The sequence below is a fragment of the Macaca nemestrina genome, chromosome 17 (assembly GCF_043159975.1).
Source record: "Macaca nemestrina isolate mMacNem1 chromosome 17, mMacNem.hap1, whole genome shotgun sequence".
Taxonomy (NCBI): Eukaryota; Metazoa; Chordata; class Mammalia; order Primates; family Cercopithecidae; genus Macaca; species Macaca nemestrina.
In genome coordinates, this window is record NC_092141.1 from 16,765,467 (window position 1) to 16,785,094 (window position 19,628).

General features: G+C 39.5%; 1 protein-coding gene across 13 annotated transcripts in view; it reads left to right on the forward strand.

The window, feature by feature from the left end:
- Positions 1-19,628, forward strand: part of LOC105491091 (nuclear receptor corepressor 1) — a 187,895-nt gene that overhangs the window by 134,171 nt on the left and 34,096 nt on the right. For 11 of the 13 annotated variants that reach the window (XM_011757257.3, XM_011757246.3, XM_011757250.3 and 8 more), the window contains 12 exons: positions 1,985-2,105; positions 2,203-2,304; positions 2,647-2,747; positions 7,193-7,361; positions 8,994-9,134; positions 10,288-10,371; positions 10,848-11,104; positions 11,996-12,356; positions 14,333-14,560; positions 16,790-16,999; positions 17,480-17,629; positions 18,315-18,440. In XM_011757257.3, coding sequence (XP_011755559.1) covers positions 1,985-2,105; positions 2,203-2,304; positions 2,647-2,747; positions 7,193-7,361; positions 8,994-9,134; positions 10,288-10,371; positions 10,848-11,104; positions 11,996-12,356; positions 14,333-14,560; positions 16,790-16,999; positions 17,480-17,629; positions 18,315-18,440 — 2,050 coding nt within the window. The remainder of the gene's footprint in view (positions 1-1,984; positions 2,106-2,202; positions 2,305-2,646; positions 2,748-7,192; positions 7,362-8,993; positions 9,135-10,287; positions 10,372-10,847; positions 11,105-11,995; positions 12,357-14,332; positions 14,561-16,789; positions 17,000-17,479; positions 17,630-18,314; positions 18,441-19,628) is intronic. The other 2 variants (XM_071082392.1, XM_071082393.1) reach the window with 1 other exon arrangement.

Here is a 19,628-nt window from a genome sequence, read left to right on the forward strand (position 1 = left end):
GGTGAAATATCATTCTTGTACTTTCTTTTTTTTTTTCTTTTTCTATCTCCTAGAGTAATTCTGTTGCTCAGGCTGGAGTGCAGTGGCATGATCTTAGCTCACTGCAGGATCAGTCTCCCAGGCCCAAACAATCTTGCCTTAGCATCCTGAGTAGCTGGAACTACAGGCATGCACCACTGTGCCTTGGCTTTTAATTTTTTTAAAATTTTTTTTGTAGAGACAGAGTCTTAATATATTGTTAAGGCTGTTCTCAGACTCTTGGCCTCAAGTGATCCTCCTGCTGGGTTTCCCAAAGTGTAAGGATTCAAGAAGGCAGGCCACTGCACCTGGCCTCCTTTAATTTAGACATGGTTCATTTTAGTTCTTGGAATATATTTATAATAGCTGATTTAAAGTCTTACTTTAGTTTCTGTTCCCTGATCTGTTTTGTATGTATAGCTCACATTTTCATGTTTCTTTGCATATCTTATAATTTTGGGTCAAAAACTGGACATTATATATAATGTAGCAACTCTGGAACTTGAATCCCCCCGGGCCTCCCCCACTTTTCTTTTCAGGGCTTGTTGTTTCTGTTTCTTTTGGCTGTTATTATTTGCTTAGTGACTTTTCTTAACTAATTCTGTAAAGTCTGTATTGTTATGTGTGGCCACTGAGGTCTGATGAACTTAGTGATCAGCTAATGATTAGACAGATTCCCTTAAATGTCTAAAATCAGTAAAATCAGTCTTTGCTGAGGGGTGCTCTTTGTGTGTTGGGCACTTGATAGCTTTGCCTTAGTCTTTACTTCCTGGCCTGCAGAGCCTTAAGGACAGCCTGAGATGAGAGCATGGCGTCTTCCCATGTCTTTCCTTGGCATATCCATAGCCTTGCACATGCATGTAGCATTCTAGGTTCTAGGGAATATGTTGGAGCTTTTCAGACCCCCATGGACATCTCATTCCCTGGCTTTTCCTTTTAAGTGTTTTGGTTAGCCTGTTGTTTACCCTGGCTGTGATCTACTGTCTCAGGCAGTGGAGAAGTTAATCAGTTGCCTCTGATTGTTTTTGACAAGCCTGCACCTCCTCTCCCACTCCAGTCAGGTCAAATAAAGACACCTTTGTGAATGGAGTCTCCCAGAGAACCAGCAGACAAGTCAGACAATGACAGTTATCTGGGAATTAGGCTTGTAAGGAGCTCCAGCCTTGCTCTTTCCCTTCTAGAGGGTGCCAGGCAGCTGGTTTGCACTATGATTGTGGGCTTTTGGTTTTCAACACTACCATAGAGCTTAATCAGGAGAATGAGAATGGAAGAGGTTAAAATGCCACAAAGCCCATTGTTTTTACCTAGATTCAGCTTTTTTTTTTTTTTTCTTTTTTAAATAAATGTTTCCAGATTTCTACAAGCCTTTGGTTAATTTCCAGGGTTCTTTAAAAGTCGATTCTTACATTGCTTGAGACTGGGAGGTGGAGGTTGCAGTGAGCTGAGATCGCTCCACTGCACTCCAGCCTGGGTGATAGAGCAAACCTCTATCTCAAAAAAAAAAAAAAAAAAAAATAGAAAAAAAGAAAAGGTTGATTCTTAAAACGTTTCCAGGTTTTCTTGTTGCTTTTATGGAAGAGAGTTTTTGGAAGTCCTTATTACTTTGCTGTATTTGCTGATACCACTCTCCATAGCATTTTTAGTAGGAGTGAATATTAATAATAGTAGCTTACATTTTTATTGCAACGTATTAGTGCTTTATTTATGTAATTTATTAATAGTAAATACGATCTACATGTAATGTATGGTAATTTTAGGAGACATATCCTACTCCCCTGAAAATTTTTTTAAATTTAAGCAATCTACGATGAAGATTATCTTGCTTTACAAAAACTATTCTTAGTTTTGGGTAGAAGGGGTATAACTTTTTTTTTAAAACCGAAATGGGAATGCTGACTTTGTGAAATTGACCTTGTGAAAAAACAATGTTTGTTTAATCTTTAAATTATTATTTTTTTTTTTTTAGGGAACACCAGGCACTTATTTGACTTCTCATAATCAGGCTTCCTACACTCAAGAAACACCCAAGCCCTCAGTGGGATCTATCTCTCTTGGACTGCCACGGCAACAGGAATCTGCCAAATCAGGTCAGTGAGTTAATACAGTCATAATGCATCTACGTTTGTAGCATCAGAGCCAGTAATTTAGTACTGGATTGCTTCATGTTTCTCTGCCTTTCCACAGCTACTTTGCCCTACATCAAGCAGGAAGAATTTTCTCCCCGAAGCCAAAACTCACAACCTGAGGGTCTATTGGTCAGGGCCCAACATGAAGGTGTAGTCAGAGGTAAAATATGCTGTTTGGCAGAAATATTAAACTTTTGTTCCCAGTAAATTTATTAAAGTAAGTTATTAGTATATTTTAATGATGGGCTTTTTTAACTATAGTCTTTACATTCTAAATTTGTTTTCTTTCCATGTAAAAGTCATTTTAAAACTTTGAAGTTCCATGTTTCAGCAGTTCTTTAGTATTATTTTGGAAGTACATTTTAATAAAACAAACATGATGGGTTTTGTGCTGCTTTTTTCTTTTCCTCTTAGTTGAGTTCTATCCAAGTAGGGGCTGTTTTTTTGTGTTTTGGGGCAGGGTCCGGGGGTGTAATTTGCTAATAACTTTGTTTGTATTCAGGTACCGCAGGAGCCATACAAGAAGGAAGTATAACTCGGGGAACTCCAACCAGCAAAATTTCAGTGGAGAGCATTCCATCCCTACGGGGCTCTATCACTCAGGTTAGTTATGATCATCTCTGATATACTCAACAAAAGCTCAGGAAAAAATGATAAATATTTCTTAGCACTTTGGCTACTTTGTGACTTAAATTCATTTTTCTGCATTATGGGACAGGGTCTCAATGGCAGTAAAACCTAGATCTGCAGACCGTCTGCACAGAGATGTAGTGTGATCATTTTGACTGGAGCTATACTATGTACACTTTGGTTCATTTGAAAAGGTCACTTATTTGCAAATTGGAAGAAGAAATATGTTCTAATTGATGCAGCTCTTACTGTCTTCCTGGAAAAGCTTTTACCATGTGTTTAGCCTAGATAGAAATTGAGAAGAAAACCATTACAAATTATTTGCTGACTTTTGCCCCTGTGGAGAGGTAGTTCTGGAATCTCAGTATGTGAGCTGCCTTGTTAGAATCTAATGCTAAACCAGGAAATGTGGATGGCATTAACAAAGGCCCCAAAAATCTTCCAGTTTTGGGCTAAATAAATCACTAGTTTTGATTAATACAGTTTCTCTCAGTTAGTTGTTAATTTTAACTTGATGTTTAAAAAGTTCTTAGCCTCATTATGTATACGCATAAGAGGGAAAATTCTGTGTTGGGAAATCATTGTAAACAGAAACCTGTGCCTTGCATTTTCTAAAGTGTTCATTCATTGTCACGAGTTTTTTCTTTGTCTAGTTCCTGTTCTATAGGACAGTTGTTCTCAGGGTATGATTCCCCACACCAGTAGCATCAGAATCACCTAGAAAATTGCTACACATATAAATTCTCAGGGCTTACCCCAGATTTACTGAAACCCAACCCTCGTTGGTGGGGGCTGGCAATCTGTGTTTTCCCAAGCCCTTCACTGATTCGGCTAGGGCTTTGCTGGCCAAGTGTGGTTTGTGCACCAGAGCATTGGCATCACTGGGAAGCTTGCTAGAATAATGCAGAAATGTCAGTCCCCACTCTAGATCATGTGAATTAAAATCACCATTTTAATGAGGTTCACAGGTGATTTCTTTCTGAAATGTAGTTTACATGCTACTTCCTTGAGTGGATAAGTTAAAAACAGAAGAAAAGAAAGTTACATACTGACTCCTAAAATCTCTCTTTTTAGGCCGGGCGCGGTGGCTCACGCCTGTAATCCCAGCACTTTGGGAGGCCAAGGCGAGTGGATCATGAGGTCAGGAGTTTGAGACCAGCCTGACCAATATGGTGAAACCCCATCTCTACTAAAAATACAAAAATTAGGCGGGCCTAGTGGTGTGCGCCTGTAATCCCAGCTATTCAGGAGGCTGAGGCAGGAGAATCGTTTGAACCTGGGAGGCGGTGGTTGTAGTGAGCCAAGATTGTGCCACCTCACTCCAGCCTGGGTGGCAGAGCAAGACTCCATCTCAAAAAAGTCTCCTTTTATATTTGGTCAGTGTGTTTCTGTTTTTACAGCAAGCTAATACTTTAATATGGACAGAGGAAAGTAAATGGGCCTATATGTTTTATTCTTTCTCTTCACTCTGGTATCCAAACTATGGGAAGAAAGACAGTATGAACTGGGCCAAAGGGGACTAAATTTTATCTGTTTGTTTTACAGTCTGTTTGTGCATTTGAGATGAGTACTTCTGAAGTGGGTGTTAAGGATTTCTAGATATTTACTAATGAGTTCACTTAATGACTAGACAAGTAAATGTATGTCTTTTATCGCTTTTCTTAAGCATATGGTATCAGATTGTGCTCCCTAGGGTTTTAGCAGTACTCATCGTGGTGACCCTAAATGTGTGAGTAAACTCAGTCTAGGCCTCTAACTCCTATTTTACGGCAAGCTGTTCTCTCTTACAAAATGCTCTACGTATTAGGTTCTATGAACAATTTTCCTTGAAGGAAGGGCTCGCTGCTTAAAGGAACGGTAAAAAGAATCATGGTCATTGGCAACCCAGAGGAGGACTGATGATGGTGAAAATGTAGATAACCTGCCCTAAACTGAATCAGTGTCACAACACGGAGGCATCCAACGGCCTAACAACCTAGTAGTCAGTTTCATATTTGAAAGTTATTTTTCCCTCATATCACAATTTGAGAGACCCTCATATCACAATTTGAGAGAAAGTTGTAGTACTCTAAATTTAAAACTTACTTTATCATCTTATTTTTATTAGAAAATTTATATTAGGTTGGTGCGAAGATGCGATTTCAGACTGTGAATTTTAAATCATTACAACTAGGCTCAAACACATCTTTATTTATCAAAATAGGAACCATTACAATCCACACATTTTTGCCAATGAGAAATAATCTTGTTTATTCTTGTAACATAAAAATACATGGTTCGAGATTCGACAAACTCTTGGAAAGCTCGCTCCTTCCTTCCTTCCTTCCTCCCTTCCTTCCTTCCTTCCTTCCTTCCTTCCTTCCTTCCTTCCTCCCTCCCTCCCTCCCTCCCTTCCTCTTGCTGTGTTGCCCAGGCTGGAGTATGGAGTGCCGTGGTGCCATCTCAGCTCACTACAGCCTCTGCCTCCAGGGTTCAAGTGATTCTCCTGCCTCAGCCACCCAAGTAGCTGGAATTAACAGGCGTGCACAACCATGCCTGGCTAATTTTTGTATTTTTAGTAGAGATGGTTTTTGCCATGTTGGCCAGGCTAGTGTTGAACTCCTGGCTTCAGGTAATCTGCCCGTCTCGGCCTCCCAAAGTGCTGGGATTACAGGCCTAAGCCCCACACCCAGCCATGGAAAGCATTCTGCTGGTTGTGGAAGAATTTTCCCTGCATAAAGTAGTCGAGATGCTTGAATAAGTGGTAGAGAGAGAGGTCAGGTGAAAATATGGCAGATGAGGCAAAACTTCGTAGCCCAATTCATTCAATTTTTGAAGCATTGGTTGTGTGACACAGGTGTTGTTGTGGAGAATTGGGCTATTTCTGTTGACAGGTGCTGGCAGCAGGCATTGCAGTTTTCAGTGCATCTCATTCATTTGCTGAGCATACTTGTCAGATGTAATGGTATTGTGGGGATTCAGAAAGCTGTAGTGGCTCAGACTGGACGCAGACTGCTTCTTTTTGGTGCAAGTTTGGCTTTGGGAAGTGTTTTGGAGCTTCTTCTCAGTCCAGCCACTGAGAAGAAAACTGGTTGTCGCCAGTTTTTGTATAAAATCTACTGTTCTTTTTTTCTTTTTTCCTTTTTTTGAGACAGAGTCTCACTCTGTCATCCAGGCTGGAGTGCAGTGGCGCGCGATCTTGGCTCACTGCAAGCTCCACCTCCCGGGTTCACGCCATTCTCCTGCCTCAGCCTCCCGAGTGGCTGGGACTATAGGCGCCCGCTACCACGCCCGGCTAATTTTTTGCATTTTTAGTAGAGACGGGGTTTCACCATGTTAGCCAGGATGGTCTCGATCTCCTGACCTCATGATCTGCCCACCTCGGCCTCCCAAAGTGCTGGGATTACAGGCATGAGCCCCCGTGCCCGGCTTAAAATCTACTTTTCATCGGATGTCATGATCCGATTGAGAAATGGTTTGTTGTTGCCTAGAATAGGAGAAAACACTTCAAAAAGACAGTTTTTAAAATTTTCGCTTAGCTCACGAGGCACCCACTTACTGAGCTTTTTCATTTTTCCAATTTGCTTCAAAAGCCGAACAACCATAGAATGGTTGGTGTTAAGTTCTTTGGCAACTTCTCATGTAGTCGTAAGAGGATCAGCTTCAGTGATTGCTCTCAATTGGTTGTTGTCAACTTCTGATGGCCGGGTAATATGCTCCTCATCTTCAAGGCTCTTTTCCCTTTGCAAAACTTCTTGAACCACCACTGCACTGTATGCTTGTTAACAGTTCCTGGGCCAAATGCGTTGTTGATGTTATGAATTGTCTCCGCTGCTTTACGACCCATTTTGAACTTGAATAAGAAAATCACTTGAATTTGCTTTTTGTCTAACATCATTTTCATCGTCTAAAATAAATATAAAATAAACAGCAAGTAATAAGTCATTAACAAAAAAACAGTGACAAATGCACATTAAAATGATATGTAACATAACTACATTCAAACGAAAAAAGAACATAACCACATTTATTTAAGAATGTATTCTAGTATCAAGCGGCAAATTTCAACAATGCAAAAACTGCAATTACATTTGCAGCAACCTAATAAAAGCTGTTTCATTTACTTGATTTTAGTCCTTAAGAGAAACTTCTGAGAGTTAAGTCCTGTAATAGAGTCCTCACATGAAGGTGGGAGCAAAGTTGATTCACCTAATATACCTGTCATAATTTTAAGTGTTACGTAGCTGAGTTGAAGGATGAAGGTACAGGATGTCTTCATGCCGATAAAAATTCAATGTGTAATTTCCTTTCATGTACGTGTGCTTTCTTCTTTGAAGCAATAGATTAGCCTGACTCTGTGATAGGGTAAATTTTCTGAACACCTTGTGTTTTCCCTAAACTCGAGTTACTCCTTGATTTGATGCTTGATTTGATGGCAGGGCACTCCAGCTCTGCCCCAGACTGGCATACCAACAGAGGCTTTGGTGAAGGGGTCCATTTCTAGAATGCCCATTGAAGACAGCAGTCCTGAGAAAGGCAGAGAGGAAGCTGCATCCAAAGGCCATGTTATTTATGAAGGCAAAAGTGGACATATCTTGTCATATGATAGTAAGTATTGTATGTATGTACCAAAACCAGTATTACAATATGTACTAAAAACATAGGCTTGGGTTTTCCCACATTTCTGCTATCTGGAAGTCAGTTTATCTTTGCTGAGCCTATGTTTTCTCTCAGTAAAAGGGGTTAGTAATACTTGTCTCATGAGAATTTTGTGAATATCAGCTCAGTCAATGAAAAGTAATTAAAAACGCAGAGCTCATATTAAATGTCCCATAGGTGGTAGCTAAGATTATCGACTGTGGTCAGTTTAGCTTAGGTAAAGAGCCTTTATTGAACTTTAATAGAATACTTTTCTTTTGAAGAGATTCATGTTTTATGAATTAAGAATTAGAGGGTAGATAATACTCTGATAATCTTGATAAGAATATTAAATACTCTTTAATAAAACTATTTTAATGTCTGTGTACATTTTTTAGATGTATTCTTAAGTTATATTTTCTCAGTAGTAGTATTTTATAAGAATGACTCAAATGTGATAGAAATATTAGCCAAAGTTTTGACTGAGTTTGAGTTCTTATTTGCACCTGACTCTGTGACCTTGGAGTAGTCATTAGCTATGCATTTTCTCTTCCAATACAAAGAAATAAAGTATGTGTGTACATAGTGCCAAATGCTGCAAAATGCTTGATAACATTCTTATTTCCCTCTGCTTTACGTGTCTGGCATATTTTGATTAACATTTTGTTTTTGGGGTTAAGAAATTAATAATTAATGTACATTGTCCAAACCAGAAGTCTACACACCTCTGTTTCTTTCCACATCCACCAAATCACTAAGCCATTTCTGTTCATTTTCCTAAAGTGTCTAGAATCCATCCATTACTCTGTATTCACCACTCTTACCATCATCTTTAACTCAGCAGCCACCTAACTCATCTCCCTACCTTCAGTCTCACCCATATTCAAAGTGTGTGCCACATCACTCCTTGATTGATTTTTCCATCACCCTTGAGATAACTGCAAGCCCCTACCTTAGCTTTATCACCCTTCCAGGAGCTGCTTCCAGCTTAACTCTTCAGATTTTTCCTTTCTCACTTCTATGTTTACCTCCCCTACACTCTTCCTCCCAACTCCACTCTACACATTAGCCAGTTACCAAGCTTACGTTCTTTTAATGTACCATTCTGTGTCTCACCTTGGGGTCTTTGTGTTCACTGTTCATTCTGCCCGTATGTTCTCCTCCTATTACCTTTGACTTGAACAACTCTTATTCATCCTTCATTCTCAGCTTACACATTGCTTCCTCTAAGCTGGCTTATCTGAACCTGGAGGTGTTAGGTTTCTCTCCTAGCATTTTCATAGCACATTATACTTCTCCTTTCATAGCTTATTGCACAACATAATCTGTACCTACCACTGTTGGGTATGTTTCATGCAGAAAGGGATTTAATTTGTTAATCTTATCTGCAAGCCTAGCTTATGCCTAGCACACAGTAGGCATCAATAAACGTATTTGAATGAATGAAAATATTTTTATGAATCATCCACACAGATTTTATTGTAGGTTAAGACGAGTTTTTATATTATTATTTTTAAAAGATAGACTATGAAATTAACCTATTTACTGTACATTGTATACCATGTGCTCTGTCTGAGCAAGTCTTGTTTGTGTATTCTGTAGATATTAAGAATGCCCGAGAAGGGACTAGGAGTCCAAGAACAGCTCATGAAATCAGTCTAAAGAGAAGCTATGAATCAGTGGAAGGAAATATAAAGCAAGGGATGTCAATGAGGGAGTCTCCTGTATCAGCACCGCTGGAGGGTAAAGCACTGTTTTCAGAATGTTATTTTGATACATGTAATTTTATATAGTAAGTTTGCATTGTTGAATTAAGTTGTATGCAGTTTTTATCATTTCCACCTGAAATGTATATTTATATTAACTTTATATCTATATACATAAAGTGGCACATAACAATGGAAAGAGGTAAAAATTAAGCATAATTGGTCATAGGTTACTATTAGAATGTTCATATTTGAATGCTCTTACAATTTCCAGATTATTCCTGTTTCAGCTAAGTGAGTTAAAAAAGGTAAAATTTGTTATGAGAACTTCTTTTTGAATTGTGAGACGGATAAAGTGGTGTAATGGGTAAAGACATGAATTTAAATTTCAGTTTCACCCTTCCCTGGTGAATTCCTCTGAGCCTGTTTCTTCCTCTGTAAATTAAGGGATCGTACCTAACACTGTGTGAGGGTTGGAGGCAGGCGTCTGAACTGGTGCTGCTCATGTGATATGCCTTCAGTACACGATCAGTAGGATTTTGTTTTGTTAATGGCCCACTTCGTTTAAATGTTAACCTGCCTCAACCAATTTTAAGCTAGATGAAATGCTAAAAGCAGGGTAAGTCCTGTGTAATTCTCTAAGAGCTGTATTTTTCTCTGTTAAAAAAACACACAGACACACTTTCACTGTAAATGTGTGTGGTTATTTCTAACCCTTGATTTATATTTATCAGCAACAATAATGTGAAACTTCTTAGGAGGTTATTTACAACTCTTTCATTTCAGTTTGCATGTTGCATTTAATACATTTTCCCTATTTTTATGGTATCCGTATTTCCCGTTTTCCCTTTATCGCAAGTATATTTCAAAACTAAGCAATGGTTTCCAATCCTATATCTTCTTTCTTCTTGATAAAGAAGTGTTGGGATTTTAGATGTAACTTTGAAGGTATCTTTCCTTTTTAACCTTTCATTTAGATGCCTTTGGTGGCCATTTTTTATTTAGGAAAATATTTACAAAGGACTCTGTGATGTCTTATTAGCTACTTCTGGATAGTTCACAAACTTAAATTGACATTCCTTCCTTCATAGAGCATTTATCAAAAACATATACTTTAAGAACAGCATTCAGTATATGTGAGTTGACATATATGTTATGTTGAATAATTGATTGCTTTCTTGTTTTGGAAGGGCTGATATGCCGAGCATTACCCAGGGGGAGTCCTCATTCTGACCTCAAAGAAAGGACTGTATTGTCTGGCTCCATAATGCAGGGTAAACTTTCTGCTTGTTTTGCATTTTTATTTATAATTGCCTTCCTGGCAAAATAGTTTGACATTAATTTACAGTGTATTTCTGCTTTTCAAGATATTTTCCCTTTTGAAGTATTAAAGTCTTGGTTATTACTTTTCTGCCTCTAAGCTACATAATTTATTGGAAGATGATAGTTGCTTAGTCTTTTAATATAGAGATATCTTTATTATGCAAGAACCATTCTGTGACTATTATGAATGATGCATTAATATTATATCTCGAGCAACCCTAAAGAAATGATTGATGAATACTGATTAGAGGATCTACTGTAAATAGAAAATTAATTAGAAACTACAAGATGTCAAGGCATTATTTTAAATTATGTTAAAATATGTGTAACAAAATTTACCATTTTAACCATTTTTAAATGCACAGTTCCGTGGCATTGTTGTGCAACCATCAGCTTTATTTTAATGTTTCCTGAACTCTTTTTCAAGGGACACCAAGGGCAACAACTGAAAGCTTTGAAGATGGCCTGAAATATCCCAAACAAATTAAAAGGGAAAGTCCTCCCATACGAGCGTTTGAGGGAGCCATTACCAAAGGAAAACCATACGATGGCATCACCACCATCAAAGAAATGGGGCGCTCCATTCATGAGATTCCAAGGCAAGATATTTTAACTCAGGAAAGTCGGAAAACTCCAGAAGTGGTCCAGAGCACAAGGCCGATAATTGAGGGTTCCATTTCCCAGGTAACTAAGTTTTGGCTCTTTTTGTCAGTAACTGATATTTATGGAACATTTTAAAAAGTGTGACTTAATAATTATAAGTGGTTCTTACGATGTCAGACCTCCTGGAAGTAAACGTGAAAGTTTCCTGTACCTTTTTGTTTTTTTTTTTTTTTGGCTCTGTGGACCAGGCTGGAGTGCAGTGGTATGATCACAGCTCACTATAGCCTTAACCTCCTGGGCTCAAGCAGTCCTCCCACCTCAGCCTTCCAAGTAGCTAGGACTACAGGCATGTACCACCACACCCAGAATTTTTGTATTTTTGTAGAGACAGGGCTTTGCCATGTTGCCAAGGCTGGTCTTGAACTCCTGAGCTCAAGTGATCTGCCCACCTCAGCATCTCAAAGTATGGGATCACAGGTGTGAGCCACCGCACTTGGCCTTTGTGTAATGGCACTATCTCGGCTCACTGCAACCTCTCCTTCCTGGGTTCAAGCGATTCTCCTGCCCCAGCCTCCTGGGTTGCTGAGATTATAGGTGCCCGCCACCACGCCCGGCTAATTTTGTATTTTTAGTAGAGATGGGGTTTCTCCATGTTGGTCAGGCTGGTCTCGAACTCCCGACCTCAGGTGATATGCCCGCTTCAGCCTCCCAAAGTGCTGGGATTATAGGTGTGAGCCATGGCGCCTGGCCTTGCGTACTTCTTATCATCAAGTTTTCTTGTGTCCATAGCATGGAGTGTGGAATGTGGGAAAGTATGCAGCTTGGGATCAGTGGGGTTGTGATTGAGATGTCCAGCAGACAAAAAAAAGGTCACCACAGTGAACTGTAACTGCCATGGGCCAGACGTAGACCTGAGATAGAAAAGTAGCCAGATGACTTTGCCACCTGTAATGTTTGTTTCTTTCCCTTTAGGGCACACCAATAAAGTTTGACAACAACTCAGGTCAATCTGCCATCAAACACAATGTCAAATCCTTAATCACGGGGCCTAGCAAACTATCCCGTGGAATGCCTCCGCTGGAAATTGTGCCAGAGAACATAAAAGTGGTAGAACGGGGAAAATATGAGGATGTGAAAGCAGGCGAACCCGTGCGTTCCCGGCACACGTCAGTGGTAAGCTCTGGCCCCTCCGTTCTTAGGTCCACACTGCATGAAGCTCCCAAAGCACAACTGAGCCCTGGGATTTACGATGACACCAGTGCACGGAGGACCCCTGTGAGTTATCAAAACACCATGTCCAGAGGCTCACCCATGATGAACAGAACTTCTGATGGTATGTTACTTTTGTTGCTTGGTCTGATCCTTTTTATTGCATTAAAAAAACAAAACAAAACAAAAAAACCTTTGTCAAGTAGTAAATATCAAATTGTTAGCTTTAGAGTATCCCAAGATCTGCAGGTCATGCTTGATTCTAGGAGTATGGAAGGCTACTAATTTAAAAGTAGGCATAATTTAAGTAAAATACCTAATATTTAAATCAAGTGCAGATTACGGCACAGTCCAGAAATGCTGTAGAGTAAGTATATTTTTAGAGTGGATTTTCAGCCAATTGCATAAGGTTTTCTGGAAGTCAGTTTTCACATTGTTCCTTCAGTGGCAGTGTGGTGTGAAAGCTGAAAGTAGCCTCTGGAACAAGACTGCGTAAGCTTGAATTAACATTCTTACTGCATAAACTCAGATGAGTTACTTAGCTTTTTTGTAGCTTAGTTTCCTGATCTGTAAAATCATAATGTAACATTAAGACCTACCTCTCTGGATTATTATGAAGATCAAATAAGGTAGTACATGTAAAGAACTTAGAAGGGTGCTGAGTATTTACGAAGGGCTCGATAAATGTGAATTAAACTGTTGGTGTTACTGTCGTTATCATTGTTATCACTATAACCCCATGCTGCTGGCAGCTACATCAGTTGAGAAGTGATTTTTACCAAGTGGTCCCTGAATCAACCTGAGGCCCTTAAAAATGCATCCACCTACCATTTTTTATTATAATACAAATTTATTGGTGGCTCACATGCTACATCCTGGGCTGGGCACTGCGAGCTGTAGAAGAGTGTTTTGGCGGATGTGAGAGGCGTAGCACAGAGTGAGGAGAAAGGGAAGTCCTTGTTAGGGATAAGGGGGTGAGTCCAAATGCTTGTAGCTTTAGTTCTTACGGAGAGTTGCCTGCAGAGGGAAGGGCACTACATGTTTGAGCACAATGGGACTTGGAAGGGGATGTGACAAACCAGTGTGATTTCTTTCTTTGGGCAGGCAGATTTGTTTGTGGTAAAGTTTATAGTATCAAAATATTAGTATTTAGATGTAATGGTTACACAACCATCATGCATTGTACTTAATGCCACTGTGAATTGTACCCTTTAAAATGGCTAAAATTGTAAATTTTATGTTATGTATATTTCACCACAGTTAAAAAAATTGAGGGTGGCTGGGCGCGGTGGCTCACACCTGTAATCCCAGCACTTTGGGAGGCCATGGTAAAACCCCGTCTTTACTAGAAATACAAAAAAAATTAGCCTGGCATGGTGGCGTGCTCCTGTAGTCCCAGTTACTCGGGAGGCTGAGGCAGGAGAATTGCTTGAACCCAGGAGGTAGAGACTGCAGTGAGCTGAGATCACGCCACTGCACTACAGCCTGGGCGACAGAGCGAGACTCCATCTCAAAAAAAAAAAAAAAATTTGAGGGTGATGGCTAGTAAGTGTTCGAATATATAGTTATTGGTGGGACAGTCTGAACACTCTGAATAACATAATTTAAAAGAGGAGAGGCTGGAGTAGGGAGGAGATAGATGTTGGTGAAGTAATGAGAAAGTCATTGTGGAAGAACAGAGCAAGGAAAAAATTAGTGAAATTTGTGATTGATGAGTAGTAAGGAAGTTGCATAACACAGGCAATGAGAAAACAAGTTTACTACATGTGGGGACAAAAGAATTTAGAATGTTAAAGTCATACAAAAAACAATCATTCATAATGAGATTTAAAGAAGAGTATTGAATTTTATTTTTAATGTTACATAAGGTGGTAAAATACTGGTGCTGTGATCCAAAAGGTGACAGTACTCTCCAAATCTCAAGTTTCTACTAGTTGTTTCCATTTTCATATTTTGCAATATTGAATGTTAAATGTTGAGGGGAAAGAGAAGATCCAAATACATGAATATAGTCTGTATTTGAATGGTTGAGAAATGGACAAATATTATCATACTTTGCAAGTTTCTTAAGAACTTGTGGCATTGGCTCTTTTTTTCCAGTTACAATTTCTTCTAACAAGTCTACCAATCATGAAAGGAAATCGACACTGACCCCTACGCAGAGGGAAAGTATCCCAGCGAAGTCTCCAGTGCCTGGGGTGGACCCTGTCGTGAGCCACAGTCCGTTTGATCCCCATCACAGAGGCAGCGCTGCGGGAGAGGTTTATCGGAGCCACCTGCCCACGCACTTGGATCCAGCCATGCCTTTTCACAGGGCTTTGGATCCTGGTAAACATGAAATATAGTGATAATTTATGGCAAATAAATATGCCACCTGTATGCCTTTTCAGCTTTCTGTTGTTGTATAATACAGTACAATTGCAAGTACCATTAATGTACAGCTCAGTGAATTTTCACAAACTAAATTCCCCCATGTTACCAGCACCCAGATCAAGAAATAAAATCTTATCAGCACCCAGTAAAGAACTAAAAATAATAGTATATGAAAAGCTCTCTTATGGCACTTGGTGAAGCTAATTGAAAATGTGGGTTAATGTGAATAATTATTTTTAAATGACAGGGGCATACCTTAAACGTGTTAACTTACAGCATAGATGTTCATTTACCAGTACTCTGATCTAAGGCCAAGGCTTTTTCAATAACGATTGATTAAAGCTCACTGTCTTATATAAAAGAAATTCACATTTCCAGGTGTTTCTTTTTTTAAGTAAAGCTAGAATTTCCAAGTAAAGACACTTCCAAGCAATCTAAATACAGAATCCTTCTAGATTTTTTTCCAGCCTTTTAAAGTTGTCTGGTCCACACCTGATTCAACTTCTGTATCAAGTCTTTCCAAAGCTATTAACTTAGTTTTCAGAGAAACCACTCTTCATTCTTCTTTGATTTACAAATTATGTCATTAAGGTCCATAATTCTAGTAACAAGTACAGCTGGAAGAAACTTTAGAACACCACTGACGTTGGTAGACAGAATCTGATAGGTGCAGACATGTGCAGGTTTCTAGAGAGCAGTCTGTGCTGGGCAGAGGGCACTGTGTTTTACATAGGGAGGGGAGGGGAGCAGTCCCATTGGTTGGTACAGAGAGGCTCGGCTGGGCTGTTATAATCTGCAGGACCAGTGGCTGCACCTTGTCCTCCCAGGGTGCAGTCCTTGTTCTTCCTTGCCGCTATTGGCTGAGCCCAGTCACACATGTGTTTTCTGCTCAGACCTCTTCTCTGGCCTAAACTCTTTGCTTTGCTTATTACTTATATCCTTCAGGTGCAAATTAGAACACAGAATACTTGTGCCTCACTTTGGTCCTTAGGGAAGAATTTTTCATTATCAGTATGCTAAATTTTAAAAGTAAGAATTCTAAGGGTTATTTACATTTCATAATAGCAAAGTACCTGTGGGAAATGTTTTATCTAAAAGCTGTGTAAGTGTCATCAAAGTATGTGTCATTTGACAACACTGTTTCAGAGGAGCCCAATACCTATTACTTAGGGCACTGTGTCCCAGATTGTGTCAGCTGACAGACTTACCTAGCTTCTAGATGAAGGGGAAGCAAATATTCCAGAAAACATGTTACTTGTTTTTCTAGGGAGAACATATACATATAAAATAGGTCACTCCGGTTCTCAGACAAAATGGAATGTTTCTAGTTTCTATTTAGTGTTTATCATAGTCTTCATTTTGTAATGGTTTCATTTGCTTGTTTTTGAGCCTGAGCTGGATTATAATGTTTCGAGGAGAGAGACATTATCTTCTACTTTTTACCACACCTTACTCCTTCCTCGTGTCATGTGTCTTGTGTCATTCTGTCACCTAGGGGTTGCGAAAAACTACAGCTTTTTAGCCAAATCCTGTTGCCTCTTGTGTTTGTAAATAAAGTTTTATTAGGACACAGCCACACCATTTATTCTTTTTTCCTGTAGCTCTTTTTGTGCTACAGTGTCAGAGTTGAGTAGCTGTGACAGATACGAAAAGGCCCACAAAGCCTAAAATATATTTACCATTTGGCCCTTTATGTCAAAAGTTTGCCAGTCTGCTCCAAACACATGGGCTAATTAAATGCTTATAGTCTATAATCATTTTCACCCCCTGGAGAGTAAAGTTACTGATTGCCATAAAGTGTTTTCGTATACATTTCTGTTGGTTGTATTGGATGATCAGTACTGTAAAAACAATTCTGTTTTCAAACACAACTCTAGCAGATGGCAGGTAAAAATATAATAAAGTTACATGTCAAAGATTGAAAGTAAAAGTACTTGAGTAGTTTTTAGCTACTGTTATCCTTCCCCTTTTTCCATTACTTCTCAGACATTAGAATGAATTAGAAGTGATACTGCTAATATATCAAGGTCTAAAACAAATCCACCTTAATCCTTATAACTAAGTAAAAGTTCCATGTGCACTAGCTCAGCACATGATTTTTCTCTACTCTTTTGTAGATGGTGTTTAGCAAATGCATTTCAGCCAGGACAAAACTCAGTGCCTTTCTTTCATTCTCTCAATCAGCAGCGGCTGCTTACCTGTTTCAGAGACAGCTTTCACCAACTCCAGGTTACCCAAGTCAGTATCAGCTTTACGCAATGGAGAACACAAGACAGACAATCTTAAATGATTACATTACCTCACAACAGATGCAAGTGAACTTGCGTCCAGATGTGGCCAGAGGACTCTCCCCAAGAGAGCAGCCACTGGGTCTCCCATACCCAGCAACGAGAGGTGTGTGTCTTTGCATTTCAGAATTCATAGAATATTTATGTTTACCCAGTGTTTCTTAGGTACTCGATAAATACTTGTTGAATGAATGATGGGAAGAAAGAAAGAAAAGAACACTGTATCCTTCTTCCCATAGACTTTTTAGCCCCGAGACATACATTGAAAGAAGGTGTTTTGGTGAATACTGAAATTTTGGTTTAGTTAAACCAAATCCTTGTGCTGAGTATTTGTAATCCATGTTTTACAAATTTCTCTGTCTCTTTAATCTCCATACTTTGAGGTTACTAATATGAAGTAGAGTCTTTAATATCCTTCTTGAGAGTTAAAGAATCTTTTAAAAAGTAATGATGATAGTAAACATTTTTATTTATATTATATACAAATTATCCTTGATTCACAGAGATAGACAAAATCCAAAAGTCATGTATGGTTCTGTACCTTTAGAATAACACTTAACATAAATTGTATTTGTCTTTTGGATAGGAATCATTGACCTGACCAATATGCCTCCAACAATTTTAGTGCCTCATCCAGGGGGAACAAGCACTCCTCCCATGGACAGAATCACTTATATTCCTGGTACGCAGATTACTTTCCCTCCTAGGCCATACAACTCTGCTTCCATGTCTCCAGGTAAGATTCTACAGTCACACACCTCTCTAATAGAACCATTGTGTTTATGTTTTTACAACATAGCCTTTTAAGGTATTTAGGGCAATTTTCCTTTCTTTGGTTTCTTGTTTTTCTTTTAACATTTAATAGTAGTTCTTATGTGCCAACTGTCACTAGATACCTTAGAAATGCCTTAAAAGCTTATGTTATGCTTCAGTTCTTATCCAAGACTCTTAATAAAACAAACTCCTTTTTCTGTTTTCTTGTCTTGTCTTTTTTTTGTTTGTTTTGGAGACAGAGTCTGGCTCCGTTGCCCAGGCTGGAGCGCAGTGGTGTGATCTCAGCTCACTGCAACCTCCATCTCCCGGGTTCAAGAGATTCTCATGCCTCAGCCTCTGGAGTAGCTGGGATTACAGGTGTGCGCCACCACACCTGGCTAATTTTTTGTGTGTTTTTAGTAGAGACAGGGTCTCACTATGTTGCCCAGGCTGGTCTCAAACTCCTGGCCTCCGGTGATCCACCTGCCTTGGCCTCCTGAAGTACTGGGATTATAGGTGTGAGCCACTGCACCTGGCCAGAAGAAGCTTCTTATATCCTAAATTTGAAGCTTTGTGAAAAATTTTCAGTCACTTGGAATTTCAGAATTGTTTGATATACTCAGTCAGTTGATATTTTTATCTTTAAGCTGCAGGTTTATGTTTTACAGGACACCCAACACACCTTGCAGCTGCTGCAAGCGCCGAGAGGGAACGGGAACGGGAGCGGGAGCGGGAGAAGGAGCGGGAGCGGGAACGGATTGCTGCAGCTTCCTCCGACCTCTACCTGCGGCCAGGTCAGTGAAAGGCACTGCTCTTCCATTCTCTGGACACATCTTAGCAGTCTTGTACTCTGTGTTTAATGCTGCACACAAAAATTTTTGATGCAAACAAAAATTCTAAGACATCGTTTTTACAGGCCCCAAGTGAAAAACAGGTGAAAGTGCTGTAACAGCTGAGATGGTGGAAACATGGATTTTACACGGAAAAATGTTTTCATGATGAAGCTATCATTTTTATTTGGTGCAAACAGTGGACTGCGGGGGCCTGAAGATATTGGTCACAGAGCTTTCAAGGCTGAAAGAACAGCCCTAGCAAAATCTCCTGGATATGAAGGTGTTTTTGAGCTTGAGTTTAGAGGAGGAATGGAAAATACAGTTAGCAGCTTGTGTAGCATCTTGAATTACAATGAAATGTTGTGTCCAGGAGGCAGGTGACATGATCAGAGGTACATTTACATACAAGTGGAATAGGCGGATTAAAACCCTGAAGGGTGGGTATGGCTGGTTCCAGAAGGCCAGTGAGACTGTCAATAGTTCATATGCATCCTAATGGTGGCCTGGAATACTTTACACTGGGAATGGCCAGAAAAGAACTGCTGGGAAGAATATCACTGTAGACTCAAAGGGACTTAACTAGATATGGGGAGTGAGAAAGAGACGAGGAACAAGATTAGTCTGCAATAAAGATAGAGCATGATGAGTGAAAGCAAAGATGTAATGATTTTAGACATCCAGGTTGAATATCCCAAATGCTTGGAACCAGGGTTTTTTTTGGATTTTGGAATATTGGCATTATGCCAGTTGGACATTGCTAATCCAAAAATAATGAAATTTGAAGTGCTCCAGTGACTGTTTACTTTGAGTGTCATGTCAGCTAAAAAGTTTTGGATATTGGAGCATTTCTGACTTGGATTTGGGATGCCCAGCCTCTCATGTGTCCATGGGGAATCTTTTTTATCCATGGTATACTTGCTCTTTTCAGTTCTTTTACTTAAATCAAATCATTGACCACGTGTGTATTGTCAGATACTCTGATCTGGTACTCAGAAGAAAAGACAGAGCTTGGAGATACTGATTTAGGAGTCACCTGCAAGAGCTGAAGCTCTGGCTTGAATGAGATTTCCAAGGGGCAAGAGTGTGAAAAGAAGTGTAGGTCAGTCTTTAGATATTACCAGGAGAGTCGATCTAGGTCGGGGCAAAAGG